Source organism: Alligator mississippiensis, chromosome 1 (assembly GCF_030867095.1).
Source record: "Alligator mississippiensis isolate rAllMis1 chromosome 1, rAllMis1, whole genome shotgun sequence".
NCBI classification, from domain to species: Eukaryota; Metazoa; Chordata; order Crocodylia; family Alligatoridae; genus Alligator; species Alligator mississippiensis.
In genome coordinates, this window is record NC_081824.1 from 448,342,240 (window position 1) to 448,362,134 (window position 19,895).

The window sequence follows — 19,895 nt, forward strand, 5'->3', positions numbered from 1 at the left end:
TCCAGAGGAGAGCCATGTGCATGATTAGAGGACAAGAGAATATGCCTTCTGAAGAGAAGCTGAGAGCCATGGGACTCTCTCATGGAAAAGCACAGGCTCAGGGGTGACCTGGTGGCAGCCTATAAGTACATCAGGGGTGTACATCAGGATCTGGGGGAACACCTGTTCACCACAGCACCCCAAGGGATGACAGGAATCAACAGTCCCAAACTACTCCAAGACCGTTTTAGGCTGGACATAAGGAAAAACTTCTCTACTATCCGAGTCCCCAAGCCTGGAATAGACTTCCTCCAGAGGCGGTGCAAGCACCTACTCTGGACTCTTTTAAGAAGTGTTTGGACGCTTATCTTGCTGGGATCCTTTGACCTAGCTGACTTCCTGCTCCGGGGCAGGGGGCTGAACTGGACGATCTTCTGAGGTCCCTTCTAGTCCTAATGTCTATAAAATCTATTAAATCAATTAAATGAGTTCTGCTCAGCTGAATTTTGAAATTTGACTATTGGGCTTTGCCCAGCTGAATTTGGAACTGATTTGGGTCTTGATAGAGATAAACAAAAATTCTCATCAACATTTTTGCCTAGTATGGATCATGTGTTTTGCAAGCCTGCTCAGTGCTAGCTGCATTTAATAAACTTCATAGTTGGCTTCCATTCCTGAGCGCACACTGCTTCTGGCAGCAGTTTAATGATAGATGATATATTTAATAAGGTTTTCTTGTGTGCAAATATAAGAGGTTTTCTTTTCCCCATGCTGAGTGAGGGGAAAAATCATTTAATATTTGAGTAAATATGGTAGCATTTTGTTACAGTGTTTTGGACTTGGTAACAGAAGAGGCTTTCAACTGACTCTTATTAGAGAATGATGGGTGATACGTAACTCATAACCCAATTAAAGAAACTCTCCTTGCAGTGCAAGCTCAACTTCCAAAATTTTGAAGGGAAAGAATGTAGTTCAGCCATTTATCAAATACTATATGAGCTTGAGTTAGTTCAATGATCTCTTGAGAGTTGTAATAAAGAACTAAAATGGCAAAATGCTGAATTGCAATTCTCCTGTGAATTACTGACACTATATAACTTGCATTCTGTTACTTCTCCCCTAACTCTTCCATACTTTTAAGTGCATCTGGCACTCAAACTTATTAAATCATTCATTCAATTAAAACTGGAAACGTTAGATACTTTGGGTGTTTTTATACTTGCTCCGGGGGTGAGGTGTGGGGGTGCTTTTATTAGAAAGTGCCCACAGCATCTTGTGTATCGGTGTCCCCATGCTTCAAAAAGTCAGCAGGGGCGCTTTTTTGTATGAGCTTTAGTTAAAGTACCCTGTCACCATTGTGAAGCACAGGAACACTGATGCATGAACACAGAGGCTGCTGGCGCATGCTAAATTAGCATGCGCCAGCAGCCTCAATTAATTAAGTCTGCTCTGATGTGCTATAATTACAGTGCATCAGAACAGCCTCCCCACACGTCTACAGGTACCCTTTCATTTTGTTTTTGATCCTCCCACAGCTTTTTGGTTCTGCTAAGAATTTGATCTTGCAAGTTACTGACATTCTCAGTTCACTGAAATGCCAAGGACTTAGCAGAACTTGGTATCTATGAAAATTAGGCTACTTTCTTAGGTATCTCAATATAGTTAAACGTTTTGCTTTGATCACCTACACTTGATAAGCACAGTCTGTGTTAGCAGCTCTTTTCAAATGCAGGCTTCTCTTATTAGTTGCTTCAACCTCTCCCACAATTCTAGAACACATGAAACCAGAAATATGTAATTGCTTGATTTTTAAATGTTACTTGTCACTGCAAATCATTGGAAAAGTTCATAAGTGTTACATGGCATAGTTTTTCAGTTTTATAAACATTCAGAGTATCAAGATGTGCTGTTCTGACATATTTTCTATGGCTTAAAAAATAAAATGACTAATAATGAAATTCCTCACAATGCATCCAGAGGACTCAGGGGTAAAAAACTACTCCTTGGTTTATTTAAATATGTTGAGGACTACCCCTACCTCCATGGTCAAGTCCTTAGAGCACAGGAATGGGAACCAGGACTCTGTATTTGGATTCAGATTCTCCCAACAGACTGGATTACCTTGATGATACAAGCAATCCCTCTGCCCTTCCAGGCACCTTCCACAAAACAGTCAAGGTCTATGTCAAGATTCTGGAAATAATTGATGCTTTTTGTGCAGTATGATATTCTGCTCTACAAGCAGAATATATTAAGAAAGGGATGTTAAATTAATGATTGTGAAATCCACATTTTAAAGGGATATATATGTAAATGAAGTGGAGGTAGAATTTCTTCAGTACTTTCTGGTGAAACAAGGCCTTTTCATAGAAGCAACTTATTCAGCAGCAGCAGGCTTGTTATGTCAGAAACTCAGGATTTACTGTGATCCCCATTTCCAATAATGTGACTCTAAGGCAGAGGGTGTCAAACATACAACCTGCAGACTGAATCTAGCTTGTGGAGCCCTATGGTTTGGTCCATGGGTTTCAGACTGACCCCACATACTGCATGGGGTCCACACTGCCCCGCCAAACTGCATATGGTGCATGAAGCTGGACTGGTGCACACTGCATAAAGCATGTGGAGCTGGACCTGGTGCTGCAGGCACTGCTGCAGCACGGGGAGATGGTTCAGGGCACACACTGTATACAGCGTCTACACGAGACTGGCCCTGCATTCTAGCTCTGGGCCTGGTCTGGATCAGGACTGCAGACTGTTGGAGACAGCATTCAGGGCCAGTCCAACATGGATACTACATGCAGACTGTGCCACATGTCAACTTCATGAGTTGTGTGCAGCACAAGCCCTGGACAGGGTCTGGTGCATGCTGCATATGGTGCATAGGGCGCAAGTGCTGCATGCAGAAAGGGGGGCCAATCCAATGCATATGCTACATGTGGTACCCCACTGGGCCAATGCTGCTCACTGGCTCTGGAGCCAGTCTAGACTGGAGCCAGTGCACATGACCAGTCTAGTGTGGGCACCTCATGCAGCGCACACATCTTTTTTAAAGCAGAAATTCCAAAAATCCTCCTAGCTAATCTCTCCATATACAGTTCAGGTACAATTTGCAATCTGTACCTGTTGGCCAGTAGAAAGCAAACTATTTGGAAAAATATGTTAAAAGGAGAGCTTTGCTACCATGAACATTTTGAAAGAAAAAATCCAGTAAGGAGATCAGAGAATAGACATTCAGTAAAACAAACTGCTCAGGTTTAATGTATATGATATGCACATTACTGAACATCTGGAGAGTGCTTGTTTTGCATGATCATGTATTAACACTTGCTAACCACTACAGCCAGCAGTCTTCAAACAAGCTGCAAATACTCAACTACTAAGGTAGGTTTCTCAGGCCTTTATAATTCCAGGGCCTAACTATGGCATACATCTAAATGCAGATAACAGTTCAAATCAATCACTGATTTTTACCAAGAAATCTCAAGCTTTTTAAGTTCAACTGCTGTAGAAACAAGGCCTAGGGCACAATTTGAAGACAAGGCATTAACATCAATTCTGTCCATTTAGGTCCAATACACCAGCCAGCAGCTGACAATAACTGCTACTAGGAACAACAGCCCAGATGCTGCCAGCCTTGAGATTGGTAGACATAACTCAAACTGTACCAACAGCTCTTAATATAAGACCATATGTCCAAGTTGCATGCCTTCTAAATCAATCATATTTTGTTTTTCTATTTTGGCAGAACTACCCTCACTCAGCTGAGCAAAAGCTCTCACCCCACAGTTGCAGCCTTTGTGTCTGATCGACTGATACTTGCCTGTAAAAGCTTCTCCTGTCCATTGCAGCAGCAGCAGCAGCTGTGATACTATGAGCAGGGCCAACAGAAAAAAGTCCTCCTGCCATGGTCCAATCCTGCTTCATTTGTAGGAATAACAAAACTGTGCCCCAAAATGGATGACAAGGATTGGGTGCTGTTGTTACAGGCAGACAAATCACAGGAGATCAAGATTCTTGCCAGTTGTTTTGCAAGCCACCTGTCAGAATCGACATGTGAGGAGATGGCAGGGTCCATCCCAGTCGCACTTCCATGAAATTCTATTAAGACAAGTTAAACTGTGAGATTAGATACAAAGGTCACATCAAACACTAAAGGGGATGGTGGTGAGTTCTGAGGATAGGGAAAGATAAGCATTACCATAGTTACAAGGTCAAACTAGCAATCCATTTGGTGTGGGACTACATAACCAGCCACACACAAGTTTGAAAGATGGGCAGAATGCCACAGACCCAATGCTTCCAATACACATACATGTCAGGAAGCCACCCATCATAGTGACTACAGCAACCCTGAACCCTCAGTTCAGCACCCAGAGTGCCAAAAGGGCAGCCTTGAACAGGAGAGCCTCAGAACACATGCTAAGGCTGCTGAAGCACAGTCAGCCTGCGACTGGATTAGTCAGGCAAGATAGTCCCAACCATCCTCTTTTGCACCTTGGCCTGCAAGTAATCTACTGACGCAGTGCAGACCAAAGACATGGCAGGAAGGTCAGCACTTCTCTCCACAACTGTGGCCAGCTCCAGCTCAGAGCTGGTGGCCCCAATTGCCTTGCGCACAATAGCCAGGACAAAAGAGTAAGTGGTAGCAACGGAAAAGACTTTCCTAGCTACCAAGGAGGGGAGGTGTTGTGAGGAAAATCAGATCTGGTCATGTCAAATTGACTGAACTCCCACAAGCCTTTTTGAGATGATTCAGAATTCAATGATTGTGGCCTAAAGCTAACCCCAGTAAAATGCCAGGGAATATCTAGAACAATAGAATAACAGAACCATAAATTAAGATGATAACATGGTAACCACTGGGACTAATTAATGTGGGAAGAGAAAAATATCAGGAAAATATTCCAAATGTGTAAGCATGTCCTATTGTAAATTTAGGATCTCGAAACCAAAATATCATATAACAAGCTTGGCTAGCCTTAGCAATGATGATGCCACTAAAGGGTTAAATAGCCTAAGCAAGTGAAATCATGGTTCGCTGTCTGCTGTTTGAATTGCTTGCATGGATTTCTAAAGGAAGACCAAGCCTTTGGACTTGGAGGAGCACAACCCAGGAAGCTTGCCAAGTACAGCTGACTGGGGGGAATAACTCCTGAGTAACAGCTCTAGACAGACTGTGATGCGGTGAAGAATCACGTTAACACACTTAGTTTTTGGTAACTGCCTGCTTATATTCTGGCAACCCCAGTTAAGTTGACTACTTGTATACTGGCAACCCCAATTGATTAACTGCTGTGTTTAATGGATAATCTTGTAGTCAATAAAGCTTCTGACTGATTATCAGGCAAATATCATATAGTTCTCCTTGCCCACAGAAAAGCAGGGCTCAAGTTTCAGCCCAACAGGCTTGACTGCGACCCACCCGCACACATGCTCCAAATGGAGAGACACCTCTGCTGAGCTGCCTTCCTGCTTCCTGAGAGCAACTCCTGTGGATGAGTCCAGAGCAGCTTTGTTCAGACACCTCTGAGCTGACAGTGCCTCAGTGCCACAACACGCTGCCACCGGGGACAAGCAACACCACAGCAGGGTGGAAAAGGCTCATACTGAATTGCTTGGCCTGGCGCTGGGAAACCCTGCTGGTGTTTCTGGAACATAACAGGCAGAGTCCATCAGACATCACTGCAGGGGCTGGAGGGGGTCACAGAAGTCGCAGAGAAGCAGGGCGGGCAGGGACCTGCAGAGCTCAAGTCCAACCCCTGCTGGGGGCACCACACAACAGGGGTGTGCAAAGCTTCAGTCCCTGATCCAATTCAGTGGAGATCTGGCCCAATTTGGTGGCTGAATCTCCAAATCTGAATCGAATCAGAGGACCCTTGAATATCTCCGAATCGAATCGGAACCCTCCAAATCAATTCGGAGAGATTTGGAAAGATTTGGACATAGACACAGCTTTAAATGTTTTCTCTATATACCTATAGGTAGCAGGGGCTCATGAATGCTGCGATGCTGGGGCGCATGGATGGTTAGATAAGCATCTAGCTGGGGTCATCTAGACCCAGCACTCTTTCCTGCCTATGCAGGGGGTCGGACTCGATGATCTATTGAGGTCCCTTCTGACACTAACATCTATGAAACTATGAATCTATGGAGTTCCCCAGTGCACTCGGCATCACTTACGGTGCATTTCTGCAATCACAAGCTGCATCTGCTACCTCAAGCTATGTAGAAAAAGCTTTTAAAGCCGTGCCTGTGTCTGAATCTCTGATTCTCCGAATCAGCATCAAATCTTCAGATTCGGATTCGGCTGAATCGAATCAGGACAGTGATCGAAATCAACAAATTCAATCACTATCTGTGATTCGGGCCAAATCTGAATCGAATAGGACCCGCTTCGCAGACCCCTACCACACAAACTATTCTTTACACAGGCAATTGGGACTGTTCCTAAAATTACCATCCATCCTGACAACAACACGAAGCACGTGAACCTGCCACAGGGGAGCCGCAGCAGCCGCGTCCTGCTTCCATAAAAGGTTGTCAGAGCAGGCTCCAGAGACCCCAGACAGAGCCCCCGCCCTCCAGACTAACATGACCTGGGGTCAAAACTCCTCCCTGCCCTCGATCATGGTTGGCAACCCCTCACCTGGAGCTAGGGTCACCAACCCTCCGGGACTGCGCAGGAGACCCCAGGAATTAGATCTAAATCTCCAGGAGACTGCTGAGAGTCACCCAGGTAGAGATAAATGACAAGGCAGTCATTACAATAAACGTTAAATGTTGAATCCGATTGATACGCTAGTCCAGCGGCTTGTTAAAATGTAACGGTCTTGTGCATTTGCCTTCCTGACGTAAAGTCATTAATGTCACCGTGTCAGGTCATGAAACCTCCCGGAGTAGAGTTGGCAACCCTACCTGCAGCACGGCGCGTCCCCGGGGCTGCAGGTGACTGTAGAGTCCCACCCTGGAGCCACGGACACTTGCACCGCCCTGTCCCGCAGCCGCAGCCGGGGGAGAGGAGCAGGCGCGGCGGGAGAGCAGCGCAGGACTCACCCACCTGCCCGCGCCACCTCGCACATTCGGCGCGGCCCGCACAACGGCCAATCACGGCTCGACTTAGCTGCTATTGGTCAAGAGGCGCCGTGACCACGCCCCCACCCCGAGAGGGAGAGGGGCGCGCCTATCGTCCCCTCGAGCCGCTGTGCTTTGAGGGTTCGTTTCTTGACGCATGCGCAGCGAGTCTTCGAGCCTGGCCAGGATGGGCGAAAGTTAGCCTTTGCGCATGCGTACGCTCGTCCGAGCCGCCGGTTTTCCCGCCTCGTCCGCACTCTTTGGCGGGCGGTTCGAATGCCGGATGTGACGGAGGGGGAGGGGCCGGAAGGAGCCGTTTGAAGCGCCTAGAGCTCGGGCCGTGAGGGCAGGTTGGTGGCGCGGGCGGGGATGGTGGTTGGCGGGGGGGTCCCTGGATGAAGGAGCCCATGGTCCTTTCCCTGGCGTTGTGCAAATGCGGCGGCTGCCCTCTCCTCCGAGCCGCAGCGCTCAGGCAGCCCCGGATCAGATCGCCTCTGGTAGTCACTTCCTCTGTGGTAAATCCTCGCTCCTTCCACCCAGGAACTAGTGATTAAAAAAAAAAAAAGCTGGGTTAGGAAAAGCTTAAAGCATAGTGCGCGTTTGGAGAGCCTTGGGACCGAAAACCAAAGTCAGTTGAAGGCTGCAGCTGACAGCAGGCCCGAGCCCTTCCAGAAACCCGCCTCTGAAGGCCTCTGGAGGGACCTGCAAACCCAGCAGCGTGTCCTGCCTCGGGGTCTGGCCCCCTCAGGAAGTAGGTTTTCAGCAAGCAACGTCATCCTCGGGCAATGGCATTGGCATGCTAACAAAATAGTTGCCTTTGCCAAAAGCTGGTGCTGCTGGAGGCTCCTGTCTTGGCTGAAGCCAGGGTGGAGAAAAATCAACGATTTTTTAAAATTTTAAATTAGATTTTTTTATGTGATCGTATTTTTTTCATTAAGATGCTTTAAAAAATATATATAAAGATGGTTGTAATTTAACATACGTTAAAGCTCAAAGATAATTGTTATGAAATAGGAATTATGACTTTGAAGTAGATGCTGTTTGAGACCATATTTTCACGTAACCTTTTTAGAAAAGTCTTATAAATAGGTCACAACAGGCCACGGACTGTATTAGGGGCCCAATCTTATGGGGTCCCCAAAAGCTCCTCTATAGATTAGTAAAGATTAAAGAAAACCACTCTACTCAGTGGGACTCCGTGCTCAGTCTAGACGATCCCATTAAGCGTCTCTGTGTTGCTTAGTTTCAGTTCTTAAACTGTGGGTTTGTGTCTCCAGTGATCCTGGGCAGACAAGGTTCTTTGGGGAGATGTGATATCGTTTATTAGACCAACTAAATAGTTAGAAAAATTACTCTTTGTACTCTTTTGGTCACAAACACCCTTCTTCAGGCATAGGGAGAGTCTGTCTCCACAGGTAGCAACCTTGTTAACAGCAGTATTTGGAGATGAGAGATAACAGACCTGATTACCCACCCATCAGCCCTCTTGTCTCTCTGCAAGTTTGTGTATGCACAGTCAAGGCCTTACCTTTCTCAAAGTGCAAAATTTCAAGAAGTTAAATGAATAAAGGATATCAAACAACAAGAATGCACTTTTTGTAGAAAACGATTAAATCGAGGCTTCCTGGCCAATGATTTAAATGGTTGTTTAAATTATTTAATTTGATTTGATTTAAATCAAATTCACCCTAGCTTAAACACCTTTTAAAATGTTGTGATTTGGTGGAAGGGAATTGGATGCTCCAGAACGATGAGGATATGCTCATTGAGACAGAAAAATACTTTCCTGTGAGCAATGTAAGTTTTAACCAACATGAATTGTTTAGTAAAGCAAATGTTTGGTGTGCGCCTTTGCAGCCTTGCTAACCTTTTGAGTTTCAGCTTGGAAACGTAATGAAAAGGAGAGCCAGAAGTGCATGTATGAAGATCCATAAATCTTGTAAATCCCTACAACTGTTTTGTAGAGATGCACCAATACATTGGTCCATATCGTTTCGGCACCGATAAAAGGAAAATTGATGTTATCTGCAATCGGCTTTGTTTGGCCAATAATATCACCAATAAATGCCATGTGCATCTGCGCGATCACAGCATGCAGGCAGCCAGGAGTGCAGCCCGGCAGTGGGGAGAGCAGTATCTGGCTGGTAGGTCTGGGGGGGGGGCAGATCAAGGCCCCCCCCACAGTGAGGAAGGGAGTGGAGCAGTGGCAGGTGCTGTCCAGCTGAGGCAGGGCATGGGATGGAACCACAAACAGCTTGTCTTGGGGGGGTGGCTCCTGCCAGTGGAGGCACTCCAGAATGAGGAACGGGGGGCACATGCCTCCCAGATCTGTGCGCAGGGCAAGGGCAGGCTTCGTGCTGGGCTCTTCCCGGCAAGGAGGTTCGGCCAGGTCTGTGCTCAGGGTGGGCAGTGGGGCACCAGGGAGGGGAGGGTTACAGGGTAGACTATAGCCACCAAAAATTTGCTGTAGCGCTGCTCCCAGCACCACTGTCACCAGCCCTGAACACAGCCCTTGCCCAACCACCTGGCCTCAAGCATGCAGTGGCAGCCCACCTTCGCCCCACACACAGATCCAGGGGCCATATGCGTCCCCCAGGGATGCGTGCAGCAGCAAGAGCCACACCCCATGCTCCCTGGATGTGCCACTTGCAGCTCAGTCCCATGCCCTGTCCTCGCTGGGCAGCCCTACTCCCTCCCTAACCACAGAGGCTCAATCTGCCCCCACCACGCCCCTTCCCAGCCTTCCACGCTCTCCCCGCAACAGACTTACCAGCCAGACACTGCTCTCCAAGCTGCTGGGCTTGCATATCAAATCGGTATCAGCCAATATGGTTCATTAATAATCAGCCATTGGTATCAGCCCAGAAAATCTATCAGTGCACCCCTACTGTTTTGCTATATACCCTCAGCTTCACAATAGTCCTTTCATAAATGATTTAGTTAATAGTCTAGGCTGCTCAAAAAATTGCTTTCTTATATATTTAAGGTTTGGAATTTACAAGCAGTTATTCACTTGAGTAAATATACAGTGAGTTCAGTGAGACTGTGTATTATGTGTGAAATTACTTGTGTAAAAATGCTGCAGGAGCAGAGCTATGTGGAAAATCATAATACTTAACCTTTTTAGCACATAAAATATTGTACTAAGAGGGCACAGTGACACTGACCCATTTCTAGTCCCTTCTTCAAGTAGAGTACAACTGGACATGTTCACATAGTGACAAATCCCCTTCTTGATTCTAGCCTCTGATTCCAACATTACATTAGAAATTACCTTCCTTTGTAACATGATTTCTTTGTTAGTAATTGTAGCTGCCACAAGAATTTCTTGGGATTGTTAGTGGGAGAGGTAACACACTCTATATGATCATGTGATAGGGAAGGGGCATATAGGCCACTAACCAATTTAAGGTTTAGTTCACCCTTTGCAAGAGGTTGAGGTCTCCTCCTACAGTAGAATGTTTCATTCTAACTAACACGTCTGAAAGACCATTTATTGATACTTGTTTCAGAAGTTTAACTGAGCTTACTATTCCTGGCTGCAGCGGATAGGCTTTCCTAGGCTGCAGTCTGGCAATGAACACCTGCTCCCTGCAGGATTAGCAGTTTAAGTAATAAGTACATTTGACTGTAACAGATATCATGCCAAAACGCCCCCAGGTATTAAGAAAAGTATACAACCAGCATAAACTTTTGCAGCTCCAATTCGTAGCATCTTTATAGATTTTTAGCATTATGCCAATATCTTTATTTCCTGTCAAAAAAAAAATTAGCTGCAGGTTATTTACTATGTTTTTCAACATTGTTCTGACCCAGAAATCAAATAGTCAACGTTCCCAAAGATGAAAAGAAAAGTGGCAAAAGCTGGGAAACTGAGATTTAGTCCCAATGAGGAAGCTATGATTTTGAAAGAAGAATATGAAAGAAGAAGAAAACTGAGACTGCAGCAGGTATGCTTTTAGTGTTGACAGCAATTTTCGTTTATGTGATTGAAAGAAAGCACATCTGTAATTTAGGAGTGCACTTTAAAGAGCGTTTTTGCACAGCAAAGGTGAAAAATTCTATAAACCAGGGTTATTGAACACTGGCCCACAGAGCTATGTGAGCTGGCCTGTGGGTCTCTGGACCATCCCCATGTGCCAGATAGGGCATATGCTCTCCCCTGTACCTCATGCATTGCACATAGCATAGTGGGGTCAGCCTACAGTGCTGCTTGCAATGCCTATACTGGACCAGCTCTGCAGACTGGCTCCAGGGCCAGTCCATTGTAGGCCGTGCCAAAGCTAGCGTGTAGGGCTGGGCCTGGAGGATGCTGCATGCAGCATCCACCCCTTGGTAGCCGCATGTGCTGGGCATGCAACCAGTCCAGTGCCTCATGTAGCTTGTGCCAGCCTAGGGCATACTCTGCGTGCAGTTTGCAAGTTAGACCCAGAACTGCAGACAGCACAGGGAGTCCACATGTGATGCCGTGCCAAACCAGCCTTACATGGTAGTTTTGGCATAGCCCAATCCAACCCAGCCCAGTTCCAGAGCCAGCCTGTAGAGCCAGTCTGGCAGGGTGCCACATGCAGCCCAGAGGGGTCTATCTGGTACCTGTGCTGCATGCAGTGCCGGGTCCAGCCTGTGTGCCATATGCAACACAAGCCCTAGAGCAAAGCCCATGCATGCTGTATGCAGCGTGCGGACTAGACCCAGCACCATGGGTGCTGCACATAGCACAGAGGGTTGTTCCCAATCTGGCCTGGGCCAGATGAGTTTGACCCCCTGCTATAAACAAACTGCAAACATAATATGCACCTTGCTACATATTATTGATTTTTCTTTCTTCACATCAACTGCAAGAGCTATCAAGTTTTTGCAGTTGTAAGTCTTCTTGCATAACAGCCATCTCTTCCTTTCCAGCTGCTGCTAAAACCTTTACTAGTCCTCATTATTTAATTTCTCAGGTACTGCCATCTTACTCTTTGGTCTTCTGAATTTTTATCTCATTTCCCTTCAGGCAATCCAAAGTGCTCTCACTAAATAAAGTGTACTTTGCTTACTGTTCTGGCTAGGTCTATTTGCTCTTTAAATGCCTTGCTTGCTGCCTTTTGTACAGGGGATATTTTAAGCAACTTGTCATCAGAATGTTCTCAGCCTAACTTCTGACCATTTCTCCATCATTTCTTTTAATTGCTGTTTTGACCTTTTTTCTGGACAAATAGTATCCTTGTTCGTTTCTCTTGTCACTCTGTCTGGTTTTTTTCTGAACTTTCTCTGCTCTCCCAAGTACCCTGATTTTATTTTAAACATTTTTCTTAAAGCATGCTTCTTCAAAAACCATACACCCTAACCTGCTGACCCCTCTTAGAGAAAAAGTACTGCCTCACTTGGAATAGTTTTATGTATTTATTAGTATGACTTCTGAATTTGGAAAATGGAATACGTGATCACTTGGAGTTAGTGTCCTGAGGATATAACTAGTTAATGTGAATAGCGTTAACAATGGAAGAGAGTGACAATCATTAGAGAACTGGTCAAGGACCTTCTATAAGGCTGGCTACAGGTCTGGTAAGTAACTGACAAAATTTATAATTTTGCTCAATCAGGTTCGAGAGCAGGAAAGGTACATTGCCTTACAGATAAGACAAGAAGTAAAGCAGAGGAAAGATGAGGAACTGCATCAGTTGGCAGAAAACCTAAAGGCCGAGTGGCTGAAAGCCCAAGATCAGAAGATTAAAGCCTTGGAAAAGCTTTATTTATCAAGTCTAAGAGCTGTGGGGGAGGGCCACAGACAGGCAAAGGAAAATGTAAGTAAAGAGATTATGTGACATGGTCAAGACTCTCAGTATTTAATTTACCAAAATTGTAGAAGTGGCATATGTCACTGTTGCTTTTAATCTTAGACTCATAGGGCACTTTTACACATGCTCTGGACGTGCGGGGTGTTGCATTTTAATTAGAGTGGCTCCTAGAGCTGCTCTAATTAAAGCACTGCCACGTCTCATGTATCAACATCCCCATGTTTAAAAATGGCAGCAGGGGCGCTTGAACTAAAGCTCATTCAAGCTTTAGTTCAAGTGCATCTGCCACCATTTTTAAGTGAAGGGATGCTCATACACAGGACTTAAGAGGCTGCTGGAGCATGGCAATTGCTCAATCAGTTGACTCAATTAATTGAGTCTGCTCCGACACGCTGGAATTCCAACATGTCCAAGCAGCCTCACTCCTCATGTATAGGCACCCATAGTGCCTGAAATGGTACATGTTTAAAAAATTCCACACTTGAATATTTTTATAAAAAATATTTACATACTTTCAGTTGCAAATATGAATGCATGAAATAAAGCGTGATATGAGGAACTACACAAGTTTTATTGACATAAATATATTTAATTTCCATGTTTTATAAAGGGTGCAGATTGTCAAGCCTTGGAGTTCGAGGCAGAAACTTATTGGCCTTTATGGGATTTCTTTTGCCTTTCTCGTAATAATTTGTACTATTATTGGAGTTGAGGTCCTGAACTAGATGGACAAGTGGTCTTATCTAGTAAGGCAGTTTGTTTGGCTTCAAAAGAAACATGTCTATAATGTGTCATAAACATTATGACCATTATGATGGTATGTGGTAGTACCCACCTTTAGGAAGACTGCATTGCACAGTGGCAATAAATCATCCCAAACTTATGCCTGTGTAATGTTTGTACTCCCAAATGCTAGCATGTCTAATCTCAAGTCACTGCTTATATTTATAAGAATATGTCTGCAGAGTCCATCCCATGCAAAGCATCCTGTCACTTACCTCCCAGTAAGAACCAAGCTGTCTGTTCTGGGATCATTTCACAGTCCTATTCATGGCTGTAAATACCACACATCCTTGGTATTTTTCCCCCTCTGACTTAGACAGGACTTGATTTGGAGCTCTCTGAAGTCTAAGGGAAATCTCTTGCACAATTTCAGTGAACTCTGAATCAGGTTTGTAGAGACCAAACTCTACTACAGACTTCCTGTTTAACTTTTGCAAGCCATTTTGCCCCTGCCTCAAGTAAAGTACCTTTATTCCCTTTTGTATAGGTAGATAAACTATCTCAAAGTCCTTTGAGACTAATTTGCTGATTTTTAACATCATAGGGTGGGGAATTCTGTAGAAATGCATAGCAGTAAGATAATTGGTTAAAGCTACGAATTACAAAAGAGATTTCCTGTTGATTCACAAATTTTGAAATTCTCATGAATGAAAGAGGAGTTCCAGAAAAAGGCTGTGGTGGTTTGAGTTATATGAGCTATTAAAATATTGACATTAGCAGTCAGATGCAGATGGAAACTAAGGTTTCCATCTGTTTCTGTAATGGTGTGAGGGGGGAACATTGCATATTGCTGTAACTAGTAATAAAGAAAGAACAAGAGGTGGAAAGTGATTAGTCATGTTTGACTCCTGTAGAATAGAAATTCGTCTTTGTCATGTCAAGCAAGTTGCTCTTTGCCATTGATAATACTTCACATGAAATATGTTGATATCATAATATAAGAAATAATAAGTGTCAAGTGTGTTGTTATCAGGCACTAATTACATTTTATTGTCAAGGAACCTGATTTGGAATCTCTGGCAAAGCAAAGAGAAGAAAGGAAACAAAGAGCAGAAAAGAGGCATAAGGAAGCTCTGAAAGAGCAGAAAAAACAGAAAGAAAAACTACAGACAGAGCAAACATGGTATGAAGTTGTAATCTGTTTTTTATTCAAATAGAGTGCATACTGAAGTGTGCCAAGTGTAGAAGGCAGGAATCCTGAGACTTCTTTCTGAGAAGGCGTTTTAATTTAGGAATTGTATATAATGAAAGATTAGTGTGTGATAAACAGGGATCCTGGTTTTCTCTGGTTAAAAAAAAATCCCCAATGTTTGGATTAAAAAAGTAACTCAAAATCCACATTTTTCTGTGATTAAAATGGAATGCCGCTAATATATAGATACTAGCCAATTGTCCCTCTCAGCCAGTTGGCGCGCACCCTCTCAGTGACGCATGCGCAGTTGGCCCAGAGCGTGACAGACAGACTAAGGCTTTTATTATATTAGAGTATATCATAGAATCATAGAAGTAGGGTTGGAAGGGACCTTGTAGATCTTCAAGTCCAACCCCCTGCCTGGGCAGGAGGGAAACTGGGCTCAAGTGACCCCAGACAGGTAGGCATCGAGCCGCTTCTTAAAGACCCCCAGGGTAGAAGCCAGCACCACTTCCCTTGGAAGTTGGTTCCAGATCCTAGCCGCCCTAACTGTGAAGTAGTTCTTACGGATGTCTAATCTAAACCTACTCTCCAACAACTTGTGGCTGTTATTCCTTGTTATCCCAGGGGGCGCTAGGGGAAACAAGGTCTCCCCCCAACCCTTCTGGTCCCCCGTAGTGAGTTTATAGACGGTCACCAGGTCCCCCATCAGCCTTCTCTTGTGAAGGCTGAACAGGTTCAGGTCCCATAGCCTCTCGTTGTAGTGTCTGCCCTGCTGTCCCCGGATCATGCAGGTGGCCCTCCTCTGGACCCTCTCAATGTTGTCCACATCCCTCTTGAAGTGGGGTGCCCAGAATAGGACACAGTACTCCAGCTGTGGCCTGACCAGTGTCACGTAGAGAGGGAGGATCACCTCCTTGGCCCTACTTGAGATGCACCTGTGGATGTGCGATTGGGTCCAGTTAGCCCTGCCGACCGTGACCTCGCATTGTCGGCCCATGTTCATCTTGGAGTCAGTGATGACTCCAAGATCCCTTTCTGCCTCCGTGCTCTCAAGAAGGGAGTTTCCCATCTTATAAGTGTGCTGCCGGTTACTACTGCCCAAGTGCAGCACCCTGCACTTGTCTGTATTGAAACGCATCCTGTTTTTGTTAGCCCACCTTTGCAACCTGTCCAGGTCTTGCTTCAGTCTTTCCCTCCCTACTAGCGTGCCCACCTCACCCCAAATTTTGGTATCATCAGGAAATTTGAACAGGTTGCTTTTCACCCCGTCATCCAAATAGCTGATAAAGAAATTGAACAGTACGGGCCCGAGGACCGAGCCCTGGGGGACTCCACTGCCCACTTCCCCCCAGGTCGAATATGACCCGTCCACCACCACCCTCTGAGTACGACCCTTCAGCCAATTAGCAATCCACCTGACTGTGTAGGCATCAATGCCACAGTCGCCTAGTTTTTTAATAAGGATGGGGTGGGAGACGGTGTCAAAGGCCTTGCTGAAGTCCAGAAAGACTACATCCATGGCAACACCTGCATCCAATGCTTTTGTGACCTGATCATAAAAGGCAATCAGGTTGGTCTGACATGACTTGCCCCTAATGAAACTGTGCTGGTTGCCCTTGAGCATCATCCTCAATGCCGGCCCATCACAGATGTGCTCCTTGATGATCTTCTCAAAGAGTTTTCCCAGGTTTGAGGTAAGACTGATGGGCCTATAGTTGCCCGGGTCCTCCCTCCTCCCTTTTTTAAAGATGGGGACAACATTGGCTATCTTCCAATCATCTGGCACCTGGCCCAAGCACCACGAGTGCTCATAAAGCCGTGCCAAGGGCCCAGCAATAACCCCTGCTAGCTCCCTCAACACCCTGGGGTGGAGAGCATCTGGACCTGCTGACTTGAACACATCCAGCCCCTCCAGAAGCACTCTAACCCAGTCCTCCTCAACCTTAGGTCTTGAGTTGTTCCCCTTGAATCCGTCTTGAAACACGGTGGGTGAGTCCTGGTCCCCGCACAAGAAAACGGAGGTAAAGAATTTGTTAAAGAGGTCTGCCGTCTCCTCTGGCGCAACCACCAGATTGCCCAGCACATCTTGCAGGGGCCCCACATTTCCCAGTGCCTTCTTCATCCTCCCTATATATTTGAAAAAGGACTTTTTATTATCTATGATCTTGGACGCTAGTCCTAGCTCTACGTCCGCCTTAGCTTTCCTAACAGCCCCCCAACAGGCCCGAGCAGTGGAGGTATACTCTTCTTTGGAGATAGCCCCCCCCTTCCACCAGGTGTATGCCGCCTTTTTGGCAACCAGGCATTCCCGGACGTCCTTGGTGAGCCAGGGGGGCTTTTGGGCACTCTTGCCCCCCTTGCTTCTTGTTGGGATCTATAGTAGGCCCATGTGAATAGGGAACTGTTCAATTCGGATTCAGCTGATTTGGAGGACAATGATTCAATTCGGTGATTTCAAATCACTGTACCCGTTTGATTTGGCCGAATCAGAATCAGAAATTTGACACTGATTCAGAGATTCAGATTGGCCGGGGAGAGGCAGGCACACCCGGGCAGCTGCAGGTTCTCCCACAGCTCTTCTGGCTGTGCCTGCCTCTCCCTGGGTGGAGGGAGCCATGGGAGAAGCCCCCATGACTGCCCTGCCTGCAGCGCAGGGCAGTGGAGATCACCACCCCCACTTCTCCCCTGCCTGGCACCAGTGGCACAGGAGCAGCAGGGCTCAGCAGGATGCTGCGCGCTGTCTGGGAGCTGGAGCGCTAGGGCTGAATGCTGCCAGGCTCCAGCTGACACGTGGAGCAGCCACACCTCCCAGAAAGTATGCAGCGCCCTGCCGAGCCACATTGCACCCACGTGATGCAACCGCTGCTGCGCGGGTGCCAGGTGGGGGGGAGGAGGGGGTGATCCCTACTGCCCTGTGCTGCACGAGGGTGTTCTGCCACGATCCCCCAGAAGCCCTGATTGCTGCTGCCAGAGTCGGTGAATTGCGGGGCTTTTTTTTTAAGGGCCAAGCAGGGCAGCCATGGGGGCTTCTCTTGTGGCTCCCCCTGCCTTGGGAGAAGTAGTCACGGCCATAGGAGCTGCAGGAGAACCTGCAGCCACCTGGCTGTGCCTGCCTCTCCCCAGCTGATCTGAATCTCTTTGAATCTTTTCCGAATCGATTCGGAGGCTTCGGATTCAATTCGGACCTTTTAATGGTCTCCCGATTTGATTCAGTTTCACAGATTTGGCCGCCGAATCGGCTGAATCTCCTCCGAATCGAATTGGCAACCGAAGCTTCGCACATCCCTAATATATAGTGGTGTTTTATTTTAATCATGGAAAAAGGTGGATTTGGGGTTACTTTTTTAATCTGAATATTGGCGATTTTTTTTGGAGAAAACCAGGGTCCCTGGTGATGCACTTCTGTAGTTTGATAAGAATTCTGGTTTTAAAAACAAGGGAGAAGGTCAGCTATACGAGATGGTTTAGGGAACTGGCAACAGGGTGAGGAGCCTTTCCCCCGTCTTATCATCATTTACCAGATCAGCTGACAGCGGTTCAGTGACATATAAAATGGGTTGATCTCAGGCCAGGTCCTGATGGACAGCTACCCGCTTCATAAAAGCAGCTATCATATTTGTCACTGTCATCCTTATTAGCCTTTTCAGCAGATGAGTCCAGGTTTGAATGGGCATGAAAAATGAATTGTATTCTCTAGAGGTTAATTGTACTATAACAGAAATGAGGCACTATAGATAGGTTTCTGCATGCATGAACAATTAAAGTTGGTCCACCAAAGTGGCGCACAACCTTCTGGTACTTCAGAAAATTTGTTTGAAAAGGGGGGTTGCCTTGGTTCTTCAGGGGCTTGTTTTTTTCTCCAATTCTTATTCCTTTTTGAATGTTTGCATATTTTCAAGAATTGAATAATCAATTCTGGATTCAATTGCCTGTTGAATATATCTTAAATCACTGTCCCCCAAGAGAAGTTGTATTCATGCATAAACAATTCTAAATCTAATTTTTTAGTTTTTCTCTCAGTTTTACATTACACTAATGTTTCTACTTAAATGTTTTTTTTCCCCTTTCAAGGAAAGTAAATGCACGTAAGCATGCAATATGTGTGGAAAAAGCGAGAGCTGCCAAAATTGCAAGCCTCCCACCACCTCAACCCTATCCTTTTGAGGTAAGCATTCAATTTTATGACTGTCATCAAATCAGGGTAAATGACAGTTTTCGTGGCTTGCTTCTATGTTTTAGGAGGATAACTGCTGAAATAATTATTTATGTGTTACAAGAAGCAACAATACACCAATTACTATTCAGGAGAAACTAAATGTTATGCATGGAGAGACTTCTTGCAGCTCAGATTTTGATATTTAATTTAGGTCCTGGTCTGATTTTTATTTTCTTAGGATTTTGTTTCTTCAAATCAGATCACAGTGATTATCTTGCTTTAAGAAGTGCTTTCAAACTTATCTTGTTTTCATTTAATTGTTTTAATCATAATAATGCTGATACTGATCTTCCTTTGACATGTACATCACCTCATTCTCCTGTTATAATGTGATACTGTGGTTTGAATCATAGAAAAGTAGGGCTGAAAAGGATGAAAAGGAGCTTCAGAAATCATCTAGTGCAAACCCCTCCCCACACCCCCTAAAAGTTTTCTTCATGGAATGTCCTAGTTTATTTAACACAGTAATGCTGTGACAGTGGCCATTTATGCTGATATAGTTACTTAGATATGTGTCTGACAAGTTACAGTATCATAGGTTTCATAGGCATTCGGGCTGGAAGGGACCTCGGAAGATCATCGAGTCCAGCCCCCCGCCCAAAGGGCAGGACGTCAGCTGGGGTCATAGGATCCCAGCAAGATAAGCATCCAGTTTCATCTTGAAGGTGTTCAATGAAGGTGCTTGAACAACCTCCGGTGGCAGGCTGTTCCAGACCTTGGGGGCTCGGACAGTAAAGAAATTCTTCCTTATGTCCAGCCTGAAACGATCTTGTAGTAGTTTGTGACCATTCATCCTCGTCATCCCTTGGGGCGCTCTGGTGAACAAACGTTCCCCTAGATACTGGTGGTCACCCCTGATAAACTTGTAGGTGGCCATCAGATCACCCCTGAGCCTGCGCCTTTCCAGGCTAAAGAGCCCCAGGGC

At 45.6% G+C, this 19,895-nt stretch overlaps 1 protein-coding gene across 2 annotated transcripts in view; it reads left to right on the top strand.

Moving 5' to 3' along the window:
• Positions 1 to 7,321: 7,321 nt before the first annotated feature.
• Positions 7,322 to 19,895, top strand: part of CEP295 (centrosomal protein 295) — a 77,534-nt gene continuing 64,960 nt past the window's right edge. For both annotated transcript variants that reach the window (XM_019483629.2, XM_014611209.3), the window contains exons 1-5: positions 7,322 to 7,403; positions 10,870 to 11,003; positions 12,642 to 12,842; positions 14,618 to 14,742; positions 18,826 to 18,919. In XM_019483629.2, the coding sequence (XP_019339174.1) occupies positions 10,896 to 11,003; positions 12,642 to 12,842; positions 14,618 to 14,742; positions 18,826 to 18,919 (528 nt within the window). In that variant the 5' untranslated portion in view covers positions 7,322 to 7,403; positions 10,870 to 10,895. The remainder of the gene's footprint in view (positions 7,404 to 10,869; positions 11,004 to 12,641; positions 12,843 to 14,617; positions 14,743 to 18,825; positions 18,920 to 19,895) is intronic.